We start from the raw sequence: 16,783 nt of genomic DNA, 5'->3' as shown, positions 1-16,783 counted from the left end.
AAAGTATTCTCTTCTCTTCTCTTCTCTTCTCTTCTCTTCTCTTCTCTTCTCTTCTCTTCTCTTCTCTTCTCTTCTCTTCTCTTCTCTTCTCTTCGATTGCTTATTTGTACCCTATGACTATTATTAAGTGTTGTACCTTATGATTCTTGATGAATGTATCTTTTCTTTTTATGTACACCGAGAGCATATTTAACAGATTTAACTGATAATCAGAGTTGGAAGGGACCTTGTAGGTCATCTAGTCCAACCCGCCGCCCAAGTGGGAGACCCTACACCATTTCTGAAAAATGGCAGTCCAATCTCTTCTTGAAAGTCTCAAGTGATGGCGCTCCCGCAACTTCCGAGGGCAAGCTGTTCCACTGATTGATTGCTCTCACTGTCAGAAAGTTTCTCCTTATTTCCAGGTTAAATCTCTCCTTGTTCAGTTAAAGACTACTTGTTGAGTATAGTTTACCAGCCAGTTGCGAGTTCATCTAGTGGTCGTGCTATCTATTCCACTTTTTTCTAGCTTACTAAGAAGTAGGTTGTGGTCTACTTTGTCAAATGCCTTGCTGAAATCTAAATATATTATGTCCACAGTATTTTGCTGGTCTACTAATTTAGTCACTGTGTTGAAGAATGAAATAAGATTGGTTTGGCATGATCTGTTTTTTACAAACCCATGCTGACTGCTAATTATTACGCTACTTGTTTCTAGATGTTGGCAGATCTGTTTTTTTATTATCTTTTCCAGTATCTTCCCACGTATTGATGTTAGGCTGATTGGTCTATAGTTTCCTGGATCTGTTTTTTTTTCCTTTTTTGAAGATGGGAACCATATCAGCTCTTTTCCAGTCCTCTGGTAGTTCCCTGGTGCTCCAGGATTTTTGAAAGATATGGTGCAGTGGTTCTGAGATGACCTCTGCCAGCTCCTTTAAAACTCTGGGATGTAATCCATCAGGCCCCGGTGATTTGTTTTTATCAAGATCAGACAGGTAAGCGTTCTCTTACTATTTTTTTTGTGCTTATTTTATCTTTTATTTCTGGTCTGTCTTTTACAGTTATGTTTTTGGTGGGTTGAGCTATAGTTTCTTTTTGTGTGAAGACAGATGCAAAGAATGAGTTAAGCAGTTCTTCTTTCTCTCTATTGCCTGTTACTTCCTTGCCATCTTCTCTCTTTAGTGGACCAACTGTTTCCTTTATTTTTTTCTTGTTATTTAGATGTTGGAAGAAACTTTTTTTTATTATCTTTGACTTTTGTTGCAAGTCTTTGTTCGTTCTGAGCCTTTGCTATCCTGACTTCATCTTTGCAGATTCTGGCTATCTGCTGATATTCTGCCTTAGTTGTATGTCCTTTCCATTTTTTGTGCTTGTCCTTTTTTTCTTTCAATTTGCCAGAGAGATCTTTATGTAGCCATGCTGGTTTCTTCTTGGATTTCTTGTTTTTCTTTCTCAGTGGTATTGTGCTGGTCTGTGCTTCTATGATCATACTTTTTAGAGTTTCCCAAGATTCTTGAGTTGTTTTCCCCTTTAGGATTTTCATCTATGGGATCTTTCCCAAGTTTTCTCTGAGTTTATTAAAATCAGCTCTTTTAAAGTCCAAGACTCTGGTGTCATTATGTTCTGTTGCTTGTGTTTGTGTTATGTTGAATTCTAGTATGACATGGTCACTCTCGCCCAAGGTTCCTGCAGTTTCAACTCCCTCTATCACTTCTTCTCTGTTTGTAAGAATTAAGTCCAGTATGGCTGTCCCTCTAGTTTCACCCTCTACCCTTTGGACAACAAAGTTGTCAGCTTGATTGGTTAGGAACTTATTTGATTTCTCACTTGGTGCAGAATTAGTTTTCCAATTGATATCAGTATAATTAAAGTCTCCCATTACCATTGTTGTGTGCTTCCTGTATGTTTGTTAGTTGGCTGGCAAAAAGGACATCTATATTTTCTGCTTGATTGGGTGGCCTATAATATACGCCTATGGCCATGTCATTCTTTTTTTCTTTTATATTGACCCATATGCATTCTAGGAGGTTTTCATCTTTGGTTTCATGCATTTCTGTAGCAATATAGTGGTCCTTTACATACAGTGCAACTCCACCTCCTCTTTTATGGGGTCTGGTTTTTTTGAATAGTTTGTATCCTTCTACCAGTATGTTCCAGTCATGGGTTTCATCCCACCAAGTTTCTGTTATTCCAACTATATCATATTTACCTTCATGTATTCGTAGTTCGAGTTCACCCTGTTTGTTCCCCAGACTTTGTGCATTTGTATATAAGCACTTGAGATCTTTATGTCTGACACTTGTTTACTGTCTACATAACCTGTGTTGTGCCTGCCTGTCCCTACTTTCTTGCCACCTGTTTAATTAGTGCACATGGTATGGCACTCACTATTAAATGCTTGGTTTTAGTTGGCGTCAAGGTTGATAATCTTACCTGCACAAACATCTATTTTGCATGCACTAGTATCCTTATTAGTTTTAGGTTGCTGGGGACAGAAATGTTCTGAATCCATTAATTCTCTGTCCCCACTGTTCAGTTTAAATGTTTATCCAGGAAATCTGTGAATTTAACGCCAAGTAACTCAGTCCCTTTCTTTGATGGATGCAAACCATCTCTTTTGTACAGTTTTTCATTGGACCAGCTGCAGACATCATGACCAATAAAACAAAAGCCTTCCCTTTTACATCACTCCTTTAGCCACACATTAAACTCTGCTACACACTGCCCTTTCCCTTTTTGTTCCTTGTATATGGTAGAACTCCGAAAAGATAAGCCTACAGCCCATATTACTAAGTTCATAGCCCAAGCTCTGGAAGTCTTTCTGAACAGAAAGTACATCCTTCTGATCATTTGTACCAAAATGTATAATAGCATCCACATCACAGTCCTTGCTGGCATTCTTGACTATCTTAAGAATACGCTTCTTGTCTCTGCTGGCAGTAGCACCTGGTAGAAACCTGACTTCTTTCAAAACCTCAGTATCCTTTCCTAAATTTACATCCCTTACAACTGAGTCCCCAACCAGAAGGTGGCTTCTCTTTTAGGATGCCTTGCTCTTCTTGTGTGACTGGTGTGTAATACCTGATTCACACTTTCTCCTTTCCAAAGTACGTTCTTCTTCTTAGGACCATGATCCCCGGGTTACTTGAGTTATCATTATCACAACTACCTTGACCTGTCACTTTAGTGTCCCTATTAAGGTCAGCAAGGGCATTGCATCTGTTATGCCGGGACACAGCAAAAGGTTTGCGTTTATGGTCCAGAGCTCTCACCCTGCCAGATTCCACGGTTGTCCATACTGCCCTTTTCCTGTAGGATCTTTGTGGTAGTGGGGGCTGGTAGCATGGCAGCTCAATAGATGGCTGTTTTGGGCACCTAATTTATGCTTGGAGAGCACAGATTAGAGATTCTAGATAGGTAATCTGTCCATGTAGACTGATACTTTTTTTTACAAAGAGGACAGTATCCAAGTTTGAAAAGAGTACTGTGAAAGACAGCTGTAAAACAAGTATTAACTTGTTAATTCAAACTAAGTTTAGTTTATTCAAACTAAGTCGGTCATTTTGAAATAAAATAAAATCACAATCTCAAGAACACTTACCCTAAATGTCTTATTGGTATTCTTTGTTTATAGTTATACAATTCGTGCGCCATTAGGTACGTGGGCCGCTATCTTTCTCCTTTCTACTCACCCTCTGCTTCCTTCACAAACAGCCAGCAGTTCCTCCCACAACCTCTGGGAATTTGAAATGCATGGAAGCAATTCAAACTGCCTCTCTCTTTTCTACTCACCCGCTGCTTCCTTCACAAGCAGCCAGCAGCTCCTCTCACAACCTCTGAGAATTTGAAATGCAATGGAAGCAATTCAAACTGGCTCTCTCTTTTCTACTCACCCTCTGCTTCCTTCACAAGCAGCCAGCAACTCCTCCCACAACCTCTGGGAATTTGAAATGCACCAAGACAAATTCCTTGTGTGTCTAATCACACTTGGCCAATAAAGTATTCATACATTCATTCATTAAATAAATAAAGCATTCATTCATTCATTCATTCATTCATTCATTCATTTTAAATAATTAAAATCACATGAATGCAGAGAAGCTACAATGGAAGAACGCCAAGGACACATCGTAAGTGCCCCTCATTCAGTGATGTTGTAACTTTGAATAGTTATTGAATGAAAGGTTGTGAGTCAAGGACTAACTCTGTTTCCCTTTGGAGAACAGAAAGTCCTGAAAAGCTAATGTGCTCATTACAATCTCTTGGTGGATAACGCTACAGATCTATTGTCTGGTTCAGAATCTGGTTTCTTTTATTGGTCAATGAGAGAGTTCTTGAAATGTACATTGTGACTCTTTTTTGTTACTTCCCAATGTGCAGTTATTCTACAACTGATTGGCTAAATGCTTTGTGTCCTCATTATTCTGGGATATCATTCTAGCTTATTGATTTAAGCTCTTAATACAACTTACCCACAGCTTGTTTCAAGTAAACTATCCCCAACTTGCAATGAGGCCATCCCAAAGTCTGCTATTCGGATATTGTTCTTTTCATCCAGTAGTAGATTTTCTGGTTTTAAATCCCTGTGGCTGTAAAGAGGGGAACAAAAAGGTGTTAATTCAAACCAGTTGCTTCTCTTTGCATACAGCAAAGTAGAAGAAAAAATAATAATAGAATAGAATAGAATAACAGCTTTATTATCATTTTGAATGTACACTAACTGGCATACATTAAAATGAAATTTTGTTGCACACAGCTTTCAAACGGTCATTAGCTCCAATATACACTACATAAACATGATAAAATAAATAAATATAGAATTGTGCATATACCCACATATATTATATAAGAAAAAAACAAGACAGTCTAGTTTGGATGTATACATGTACATGGTGAGAAAAATGAATCTTGTGAGTTTGTCAGATGGATGGCATAGGGAACAAAGCTGTTACAGAATCAGATAGTCCTGCTGGAAATACTTTGAAACCTCCCATGAAGTGGGTGTGTGGGGTCTCTAACAATGCTTTGAGCTCTAAGCACAAAGCACTTATAAGCAGTATCCTGAATAACAGGAACCGAGCTTCCTATAATCTTCTGGGCTGTGCTTACCACTCTCTGAATGGACTTTCCCTCTGAGGCACTGCTGCCACCAAACCAAACAGTGATGCAGTTTGTTAAAACACTCTCAGTTGTGCTTCTGTAAAAAGTGGCTAGGACAGAAGGAGAAAGATGTGCTCTCCTCATCCAACACAGGAGACGCAGACGTTGGTTTGCACACTTCACTAAGGATGATGTATGGAGGGACCAATGCAGATTGTTAGTTATCTGCACCTCCAAAGATCACAGATCATTTTGCTTCAAAAGAAGCCATTATACATTGCATTTACATTTGCCCATTTTGACAAATTAGAGAAGTCATATTACTTTAAAAATTTTAAAGAATACACAATATATTAATAGTGCCAACTTGTAATTTTGAAGAAGTAGTTGCTGTTATTGTCTAATGGAAGTAAGAGTGACCAACAATTTTTTTAAAAAAATATCTTTCACTTTTTGCTCCTTTCTTTCATTGGAATAATAATTAGTTTTTAATTGAATCAGAATTGAATTTGTTATGATAGAAATACTGGAAAGAATTTGTAATTTGGATATTTCATAAAAGTGGACTGAACATATTAAGCTTTTTGATTTGGGAGTCTGAATCTGAACAAAAAAAAAATTAGAAGTTGAAAAACTCCAGACTAAATATTTTGTCTCTAATTACCTAATTCTACTATCTGTCCTGGGTCAGCACTCCAGGTCAGTTAGTCCTCCTTCTATTAATTAAAAAGGAGAAGCTAAAAATATGGTGCCCCTCTCTGCAACAGTGTTTAGACTTATATACCGCTTCATAGTTCTTTTTAATCCTCTCTAAGCAGTTTACAGAGTCAGGATATTACCCCCAATAATCTGGGTCCTTGTTTTATTGACCTCAGAAGGGGAAAAGACTGAGTCAACCTTGAGCCTGTGACAATTGAACTGCTGGCAAAATTAGCTTGCAATATACTGCATTCTAACCACTAAGCCACCACTGCTCATTACTGCTCCCTACTGAGCAATGATTAATGCTCTCCCTCCCCCAGCATTTGTGCATTCTATAATTATTCAAACAAGATAATAAATGCTAAATTGTGATTTAACATTAATCATGAATGGTACTTTTGTTCCAAAGTTTGTTTTTGTAGAAAGACTGTTCATCCCTTCGCAACTTTGGGATAATCTAGATATTATTGGTTTGCTCTAGTTCTCCTAGTTTGGTTTCTCTATTTATTAAATGAGTCATATCCCATCCTGTTTAAAAGACTCTGGACAATTGACAGTCTTCACAACAGACTACTCAAATAGCACAGTAAGCAAATGAAATATCAGATAACATTTGAATACTTAAAATTAAATAGTTTTAAACATTAAATTAGAATTAAAAATTAAAATTACAGATTAAGCATATCTGGGAAAACATGGTCCAGAAGTCAGCAATGTAAGCCTCATATACGTTTCACTACTTTCATGAATACTAATTTCTGGGGGAAGATTTTTTCCATAAGGATGGGTTGATTACTGAGAAAACCTACCTCTCAGCTACCAACTGTTTAACCTATGGGAGGGGATATTCACAGCATACTCACCTTGACTGAACCCAAAGACAGTTAGATTCTGCCTGGAGAAAGTAGTTCCAAAGTTAGTAAGGAGTTGGGCCACCTGGAATCTGTTGCGCTCATAATGTAGCAATCAGTGTTTAAGCTACTCTAACAGTATCTACCTATATTCAGGCAGCCATTCTATACCAGTTGAACTGTTAACGTAATGAATATTTAATAGCTGACCAGCTGCTATGAGGCTGCTGTAAATGCTGATGCAATGAGGATGAGTTAGAAGGGATATTGCCACTTTAAGGTTGACGATGGGTCCACAGGATTATTACTGTTTGAAGAAGCTGTCTATATAAAAGAGGCCATGAGATGACGTATCTCTCTCTCCTCATGTTCTATCTCCATTGTAGTTCTTCATGCAGAGTAAAGAAGATTGATTGCCTGCCAGGTATTTGCCTATCACGTATATGTATGTATATAGCTGTCTTGTATATAAACCACTGTTAAAAGACAAAGCCTCTGTGTGCTGTGTTTTGCTCCTGGGTTGTCTCACAATAGTAGTCCTGCTGCAAACACTCTGACGTGAAGTTTACAGGTAGAGCCCTGAGAGACCCATCATTACTGTTTAGAACTATTTGCTTAGGAAGGAGTAGAACTAAAGCAAAACAGGGGCACCAACCAGCAACTCTTGCAGTTGATGGTACCGAACACTGTTGAGTGATCTATAAGATCTAGGAGAGCTGCAGTCCAGCCAGATCTTGACAAAACTCATGCGCAAGAGCAAAAAAAAAAAAAAAAGATTTCCATAGCCTGGCTGAAACAAATAATTTACTTCAACTATGATACTCTACAACTGATGCTCTATTATGGTCTCCAAAATCTTTTTTTTAAAGTAGGGATGAAGATTATGTAGAAGTTATTCAACATGGTTGGAATGAGGGGTGGTTTATTCAGAAGTGGCATATTTTATTCAGAATATAGCTCAATTCTATCCTAACAATGAAACACTATTAGTCACCTTGTGAGACATTCCCGATGAGTCCTTGTTTGAGTCTTCCTGCTGACATGACAGAATTTTGTCTGCTTAGAAAGCAGTTCTGTCTCTTTATGTATAAGCATCTTCTGTATTTACTCATTATTTCTTTGTGGACTACAAATTATATTTGGAAAAATGAGGAGGAGGAAGATGATGACACTTTACTAGAGAAGCAGAAGAATGGGTAATGGAGACTACAAGAGCAAATTGGTGGCTGTCACTTTAGATACATGCCAATTTTGTGCATTTAAAGTTTTGCACTGATATAATGCTATAACAGAGGACACTGGAACAATTTTCTGAAGGCTAAGATTGCAATATACTAATTTCCAGATGTTATCACAGCAGAAAGTACAATTTGGGTGTGTAGTGCAGGTATCTAGGGCATTTGTTTGTCTGTAATGCTATAAGATAAGTTCAGCTTGATATAAGATGTAATGCTCTCCATCCCCATTTACTGAACATATAAACTGTCAGCAGAGACACATGAAGAACAGTGGCTATAAACTACAATTTCTAAGAGTCCAGCAGCTTGGACAATCTAATTAAAATGCAATCCTCCCAAACCTCACCTTGCACCAAAGAAAGCAGAAGCATAATACAGAGTAAATGAACTTTATTTGGTTCATTTCCAGCTGATCTCTCTGATTCCATGTTTTACATGATCAGTGTCACCTTACTCTGCAGGTGAATGGAGGACATAATGCCCTTTTAATGTTCTACAGGCTGAAATACTCCAGAGCCCTTCTCCATATGGGCTGGAAACATGATTAAATAAGGCAGTGAACAAGAAGCCAAAATGCTTCATGCAGAGTGTACATGCCAAGAAAGAAGATTGAAAAGGAAAAATGAAGCATAATGCACATCAAAAAGCTTATTTCAGCTTTATCTAGAGTGCAGTTAATAACGTGTGTGCCACTTCCATAAATACCAAATTAAAAAATACTTTATAAATTCAAAATGATGCATGGATTTCAAAGGATATTTACATATAGGTATACACTATATACATTTAGCCTGTGTGGAGGAAAAGCATGAGAAAAAAGGTGGAAGGGAAAGAGAACAGCAATAGCAATAGCACTTAGACTTATATATCTCTTTACAGCCTGCTCTAAGCAGTTTATAGAGTCAGCCTATTGCCCCCAACAATCTGGGTCCTCATTTTATCGACTTTGGAAGGATGGAGGGCTGAATCAACCTTGAGCCAGTGAGACTTGAACTGTCAAACTGCAGTCAATTTGCCAGTCAGCAGAATTAGTCTGCAGTACTGCATTCCAACTATTGTGCTCACAAATCTAGTCTTTAGCAGTTAGAAGTCAGGTAAAAGTCCAAATGGAGCACAAATCTATTTTGATTTTATTCAAGAGTTGCTTTATTGACAAATAAAAATTAAACAGCTCTCAGGCAGCCTTTATTTCTAATACATCATGCACCTCAGCCTATATATAACAACACTCTTTTGCAAGGCCCTGGAGATGTGGTTCCAGGGATGGGATTCAAAAATTTTAACAATCGGTTCTATGGGTGTGGCTTAGGTGGTGGGCATGGCTTGGTGGTCATGTGACTGGGTGGAGGATATGGCTTGGTGGTCATGTTATTGGCTGGGTGTGGCCAACTCAATATCACTCACATCGACGCCCGCATCTCCTCGCCTGGCCTCTCAAGACTGTGGGGATGCTGCAACAGTTGTAAGTGTTAAAAATGGTCATTAATCACTTTTTTTCAGTGCCATTGTAACTTTGAATGGTCACTCCACACAAGTAAAGTACCAGCAAAGGAGGGGAAAAAAACTCCAGAGACGTTCCTGAGACAGGAAGTCTAGTCCTGCCAAGAATGTAATAAGGGTTAACAGAGAGACAGTTTCTGTAAGCACTACCAGAATGTTTCCTTCCTGCCTTCCTTACAGGATTAGGCCAGTAATTTCTACTAACAACCGGTTCTCTGAACTGTTTAGAATGTTAACTGTTTAGAATGTTTAGAACTGTTTAGAATGTTCTGGTGAATAGGTGCGAACTGGTAGAATCCCACCCCCGCATGGTTCTGCCAGAGAGTGTGGGGAACCCAGAGCAGGATGGAGCCCATTAAATGGCTAGTATGAATGTGTATGTTGTTGCTTGGGTGGTGGGCTGGTAGGGGTTATTATTTTATTATTTTTCTTTTTATTCTTTTTATTTTTTTAATATGGTGTTTTATATCCTTGTAAGCCATCTTGAGTTGCCATGCATGAGTAGGCAAGATTATAATATGCAATTATGTATGCAACTTGCATAGCTCAGCAGACATAGCCTCAGGCAGTGGAAGAGGATGAGACTCTGGTAATTGTCATTTATCAATATTCATGCAAAATCTGGAATGGCCTTCTCAAAATACTTCTCCAATAACCTATCACAGCCAAAACAAAAAATAAGATGAAAACATTACTGGAGGGAAATTCTTCTTAATCTTCTCCCTCCTTTGTAAAAGCATTAGCTTGTTCATTATTACTGAAGCCTAATAAGATTTGGCATTTGTTTTTTTCTTCACTAATCTTACTTTCAGTTATTAATGTTAGCATTGTAAAAACCAAAAAAAAGGGGGGGGGGAAACTCTACACAGAACCAGAAATTAGCCCAATCTCACTCTTGTCTGGTGATTTCACAAATGATTCTCTTAGTTCCTGCTCTTCTTTCCAGGTTTCTACTGCTGGATGGATTTTACTTTTTCATTTGGAAACTGCTTTAAAAACAAAAGATAAAATTGGGGCTCTGCATTTATGATTCTCCACAGCCTTTAATACTTTTTCAATGCATTTCTAGTTTGGGACATCTACATATGGCTGCAAAAATTGAGATGACCATTAGATAGCAAGAAGACCTGCTTATCCAAATTATGAAGTTCAGACATGGAACCTTTTTCTATATTATTTTCAGAACAACCACAAAAGGAACAATGTCAGTTCTGTGATTCCTCAAGTATTCTATACCATAGCTAGGCACTTAACTGAATACTGTAAAAATGAGCTTTGATTTTTTTAAATTAGCTCCAGATCAAGTGATTTCCTAATAGGTAAATAGCCAACATATGGTCCATACACTAACCATTTCACTGTTCTCATGTAATCTCATTTTAAGTAAATTCAAATATTTCCCAAGATGAGCCTTAGCTTTTCCTAAGTCCCTATGCTGATAGATATTTCAAAGTAAGTCATAGCACATGCATCATTCAAAATAGGTCTGTGCTGGTAAAATGTATTCAGTTTTGATTCTCTGTGGCTATTTCAAAGACTTAAGATGCTGTCAAATGAGTTTACAATATTCAATAATCCTGCCTCATTTATGGACTTTTACAGGGATTCAGGCAATGTTATCTTTCATTTCTAATGCTCCCAGCCTTTTCTATTACTCTTCCAATTTTTTCCCCACAGAAAATCCCTTAAGGAGAAAAAAAGCACAGCACATAATCTCGAGTGAAACTACTAAAAGACCTCTATTGAGAAATATCCTTGTTTATACATTCTGTAAAGTGGCTACATAAATTTATTATTTAATGCTAAAATTGATGTAATTGTTATTCATCCTGCTTTATTCTTTGAATAAGATTCAGTGATGCCAAAGATATATTTGTCATTAAGATTTCCATTTTTTTCCTGTTTTGTTTCTCACATTCAGTGTATTGATGTAGAATCGACTGGTTATAGCTACCAGCGTCATTGGTAGAGTTTCCCCTCTACTCTTGCGCTTTTGCTTTTCTCCCAATATTTTTGCCCAGTCCTTGCCAACAAATTTAGTTTTGAGCTACTACCACATCACTTTTGCCCTTGTGTTAAGACTTTCCTTATGAGAATGATAAGGTGTCTCACTCTTTGTGAAATGTCTTTTCCCCACAGTTTTCCTTGTAGGTAGCCTAGAAAAGAAATTCATTTCTAGCGAAGTAGAATGGTTTGGCTAGCATTTTCCTATTTTGACTGTTGGCCAAAAAAGAAAAGAGAAATGTTGATTGTAGCATCGGGATTTCTAAAATGATCTGGAACAGCCAGAATAGTGGGAAATGATCATAACAGTATGGAATGTACAGAGTTTAAATTAGAATTGACTTAGGATGGGAAAATAGGTCATCTGGATATGCTTTACTATACTTGTACCAGAATTCTGATTTATCTGACTTCACTTAATAATGAATTACAAATTCAACTTGAAGGCTAATTGGTTTTCTTTCAAATCTTTTACTACCAAGCTGTGCTTGAATATGTGCTAAAATCAAAGGTATTTGACACAAAGATTTTCTAAAGAAATGCTTTTAGAAACTCAAGCAGGATTACATTCTAGGTCACCAGTAAATAAACAGGTAAAGAGAAATAAAAATTAACTGAAAGGAATTACTCATTTGTTTGTTTTTGTACCTACTGTTGGAAATGATGGAAGAAGATGAATCTGGCATGTGATTAACAAGCACATAACCATCAATCTGTTTTATATGTGGGCAACAAGCATCCATGTTCCATCATTAGCCATTGGAGAAATCTTCATTTTTACTATGGTCATGACTGGATAACCTGGCTGATTAGACAATTTGTCATTTTTGCAATCCCCTGACAGGATAAGGTCAGGCTTCATCATTTAAAAACATGCATTACATTCATTTTTTTTTTCACCCTAGAAAACAAATAGTTCCCTCACTCCGCATTTCTTTAAAATATTTGATAAAAAAATTCTTGTAAGCATCACCTTTCTTGGGAACTACAAACAATAAAGGAGACAGAATAAGGCTAGTAGTTAAATAGTAGTTTCCCTCAGTGATCATAAAATGGAGCAGGCTTTCTAGGCCATTAATTCTGGGTTGATGAAAAACCACAGCAAATCATAGAAGTGGAATTCTAGCTTAGCTCTGGATACCACTCTGAGTCATCCAAGTGCTTACTGTGTCAATGACTCTGGCAAAATGGTGTCTCCCGGTCTCCAGTTTCCAATTCATTTCACATGAGTACACCGAAGAAGTATGAACTAAGGAATGTATGCTTCATTGTATATCACTCCAACTATTCAGTTGGTTTTGAAAAGCACAACAGTACACTGATGTGATTAGATGTTTAATATTTTCCAAAAGTGAGGACCGTAGGATTACAACTAAATAGTACCATCACAGAAAAACAACAACACTTGAACCTCTTCCATTATCATAACATCCATTGTATAGAAACTTAGTCAGTGGTCCAGCTAAATCAATTGGCACAGTCTCAGTCATATAAGGAATAGCTTGCAATTTGGTCATATGGATTGGTTAAAAAAATATTTAATCTCAAACCAACAGTCACCAAAGATATTCACTGTATTAAAAGTAATGATTCAGATTGGACCCTCCAGCTGTTATTGATTTCTGTCAGTTGTCCCTTGTGCTCTGGTGAGTGTATCTATGCTACCTGCTTATTTCCTCTGAATATGATTTTTAGTCTACCCAATATTTAATCATCATTTTCCCCCCACTGGGCTTTGGTATACTTGCAATTTATTGCAACTCAAAACATGGCTGATGGTGGTTCACAAATCATTCACAGCCTTAGATTGTAATTTGCCTCTAATGACTCTCTTATTAAAACCAACTCTCAGTTTACATTTGAGAAGGATTCACAGAATATTAATAGTAATAACAATTACGCAGGGAGCCATACCAAAAAAAACCTTGGATGGCACTTCAAACATCTGCACATTAACAAAATTTCCATCTGTCAGTTACAAAAGTCTACACTGCTTGGATCTACATGCATATTATATTGATACATTACAACATCCTAGATTCTTGGGAAGAACTTGATGCAAATGAAGGCTAATGCCAGCTTAAGATTTGGCAGCTATGATTTCATTTTGTTGTGTATATAATAATTGCTGCATGTACTATGTCAGTACACTACAGCAGGGCTGTCAGTACACTACAGCAGGGCTGTCAAACAAAGATGCGTCACACGCTGACCATACCCACGCCCTGTTTAGCGAAGGGGAAAAAAGTCCCGATACGTCATTTGACGCAGCTATGACAACGTGAGTTTGAAACCCCTGCATTACAGCATCCTAAGTTCTAGGGAAGAACCTGATGTATATGAAGGCCAACACACTAACTGGCAGCTGTGATGTCACATTTTTGTGTATATATAATAATAATAAATAAATAATTAGAGGAAGATCAAGGAAGCACTGGAAATAATAAAGCAGCAAAAAGCAGGTATAGTCAAGAAAATCAGCATATATGAAGTTTGAACTGCACATTACAAGAAGAATCTGTAATTTCAGTCAAATCAGAAACATTTCTACCAATTCACCAATGATGGCCTCATGAACCACCAATAAACCAGTCAACACCTGAAGAAGAAACAGTACAATTTAGGTGCAGATATGGGACAACCCAAATAAATACAACAAGAATGCAGCTCGATTAAAAGAGGTAGATAAGAATTAAAAAAGAAGCTGAAATGAGAGAACTTGTAACAACAGCAGAAATGGTGGAGAAATAGCAAGTTCAATAATTGGTCAGCATAGTTTTTGGTTGAAACATCTGACTGGTCTAAACCCACTCATTGCCAAGCAGTTTAACAACATATTGCAAGGAGGTGAAATTGAAGAGTGGCTAACATCTGGCAAAATTTAGCTGATAATGAAAGGTCCAACAAAAAGGGCAGCACCAGGCAAATAAAGCCAATTACTTACTTGCCAACAACTTTCAAATTGCTAACTAGTGTGGTAGTTGATACAGTCCAACAGTCCACTTAAAAACAAGCCCTTTCTACATGAATAGAAAGAAAACCACCCAAACAGCAGAGGAACAAAAGATCAGCTCTTAATTGGCAAGATGATTATGGAAAACTGCAAGAGAAGGAAGACCAACTTGAATGGAGAATGGATTGATTACCAGAAGGCATTTGCTACATGATTGGATAATCAAATGCCTAAAAGTAACAGGAGTCCGTAGAAGTCTCAGAAGCCTTGTGCAGAGATAAATGACACAATGGAAGACACTGTTGCTGGTCAGTGGTGATAAACTGGAAGAGGTTAATATCAAGAAAGGAATCTTTCAAGGAAACTCACTACCACCATTATTATTTGCCATTGCACTGATTCCTCTGTCAACAATACTGAACAAGTTAGGCCATGGCTATCAAATGTCAAAAATATCTGCCGAGATACCCCACCTTCTTTACACAACCTGAAACTGTATGGAATACCACCATTTGAAATAAAATCATTGCTCAACGGTGTCCATTTTAATAGCCAGGGTGTTGCAATGAAATCTGGACAGGACAAATGTGCCACCCTGACCATCAACAGGAGGAAAAACTAGTGGACACTGGAGGAATTAAGATGCCCTATGGAAATAATAACAAGAGTCCAGATGAAGATGATCACTACAAATACCTGGGCATCCTTCAAGCTGACACCATCAAACACACGGAAGTCAAGAAGGTTAGAAGTGAATACATCATAAGAGAGAAGAAGACATTAAAACCGAAACATAGTTGAAGAAATATCATCAAGGCAATTAACACCTGGGCAATTCCAGTCATTAAATACACAGCTGGAATAGTGGACTGGACTCAAGCAGAACTAAAAGCCCTGGATAGAAGACCAGAAAAATAACGACAATGAATCATGTCCTTCATCCATGCAGCGGTGTTGACAGACCCTATTTATCAAGGAACAAAGGTGGGTGTGGAATATTGCAAGTGCATCAGGCAGTTGCAAAAGGGCATTGGAAGACTATCTGAAGGACAGTGAAAAAGATGCACTGAAGTTGGTACACCATGAAGGCTTAGTGAATATCAAAGAGAACTAGAGGTTTTTTTTTCTATCATTGCTCATATGTGTATTACCTAAGATAAAATTTACTGTCCTGAGCAAATTCAACTGTGCAAGGAAGGTCATGAAAGGTGTAAAGAGATGTTCAATTTTTAACCCAATGTTAGAACTGAATCCAGTTGCAGATTAAGGGCTTTTTATGATCCTTGATAATAACCACCACTTCTAACAACAAGCAAGACAAACCTCATTTTAGTAACTATTTGTTGATAAAGGAAGGGTAGGCTTTTCTTATGCATTGTAACAGGGTTGAAATCCACTTAATAGGTTTCCAATAATCATTGCAAATGTATTAAAAGACATAGTAGTTCTACATAGTACACTTTTGAAACCTCCATAATTAATAGCCTAAGAGACCTAACTCCATTTGTATTCAAAAAGTTGTTTTATCCATTATTCAAATCAAAACTGTACAAATAACTACTGAGGAATAAATGAGCAATTATTGGTCAGTAGTTGCACAGAAATCTTGCATTCCATCTATTGGGACAATCTTCTTCCTCCATTTTAGTCTAATTGAAAACTTACTGAAACTTGTTTAAGCATCAAGGGAAACTACAGTATTTCAGTTCAAAAAAATGGCATGCAAGTTAAAGATTGAATCACATTCAATAGCATCCAAGTGAGTATTAATAACATGCTGATAAATTAAGCAACACTATATTGGAAGAGAAATAAAGGCAAATATCCAGAAGGAATCTAGCCAATAATGATGAACACCAAAAGTCACTAATTCTTTAACATGAGTTTCTTTGCTTTCTTTTGAGAGAAAGTTTTGTATGACTCATGTTCATTTACATGCTTGATATGGCTGTCTACTTCAAAACAATGATTCTGGGCAATGATTCTTGTTCTACAAACAACATAACACAAAGATAAAAGCTGTATTGCAAACATAGCAAAACCCTCCCCATGCATATAACATAGGCAGTCCTAGATACACCAAGACCTTTCATGTAAAAACCATCCAAAATTATAAAGGTGCTGAAAAAAGCGACTTAAGACCAGTCCTTGAACTTATGATCATCCCAACATTCCAACAGTCACATGATCAAAATCAAAAGGGTTCGGCAATGACCAGGTATTTTTATGATGGCTGCAGCATCCTAAGGTTAAGTGAACACCGTTTGTACCTTTCCCAGGGGCTTCCAACAAGCAAAGTCAATAGGGAAGCCAGATTTGCTTAAGGACCATAGCACAAAAGGTTGTAAAATTAGGTGTGGCTCACTTAATGACTGCACTGCTTAGCAACAGAAGTTTTGGGTTGAATTGACTTACCTGTAACTACACAAGTGTTACAGGTAAAGTGGCTGTACTTG

At 37.4% G+C, this 16,783-nt stretch overlaps 1 protein-coding gene across 12 annotated transcripts in view; it reads right to left on the bottom strand.

Moving 5' to 3' along the window:
• BRSK2 (BR serine/threonine kinase 2) overlaps nt 1-16,783 on the bottom strand; it is a 460,906-nt gene that overhangs the window by 135,268 nt on the left and 308,855 nt on the right. For all 12 annotated transcript variants that reach the window (XM_087920981.1, XM_087920982.1, XM_087920987.1 and 9 more), the window contains exon 5: nt 4,452-4,568. In XM_087920981.1, the coding sequence (XP_087777107.1) occupies nt 4,452-4,568 (117 nt within the window). The remainder of the gene's footprint in view (nt 1-4,451; nt 4,569-16,783) is intronic.

This window comes from Pseudonaja textilis, chromosome 1 (assembly GCF_049901715.1).
Source record: "Pseudonaja textilis isolate UNSWEBS1 chromosome 1, rPseTex1.2, whole genome shotgun sequence".
Classification (NCBI taxonomy): Eukaryota; Metazoa; Chordata; class Lepidosauria; order Squamata; family Elapidae; genus Pseudonaja; species Pseudonaja textilis.
Note: the sequence above shows the minus strand (reverse complement) of the source record. Positions and strands in the feature narration are given on the sequence as shown.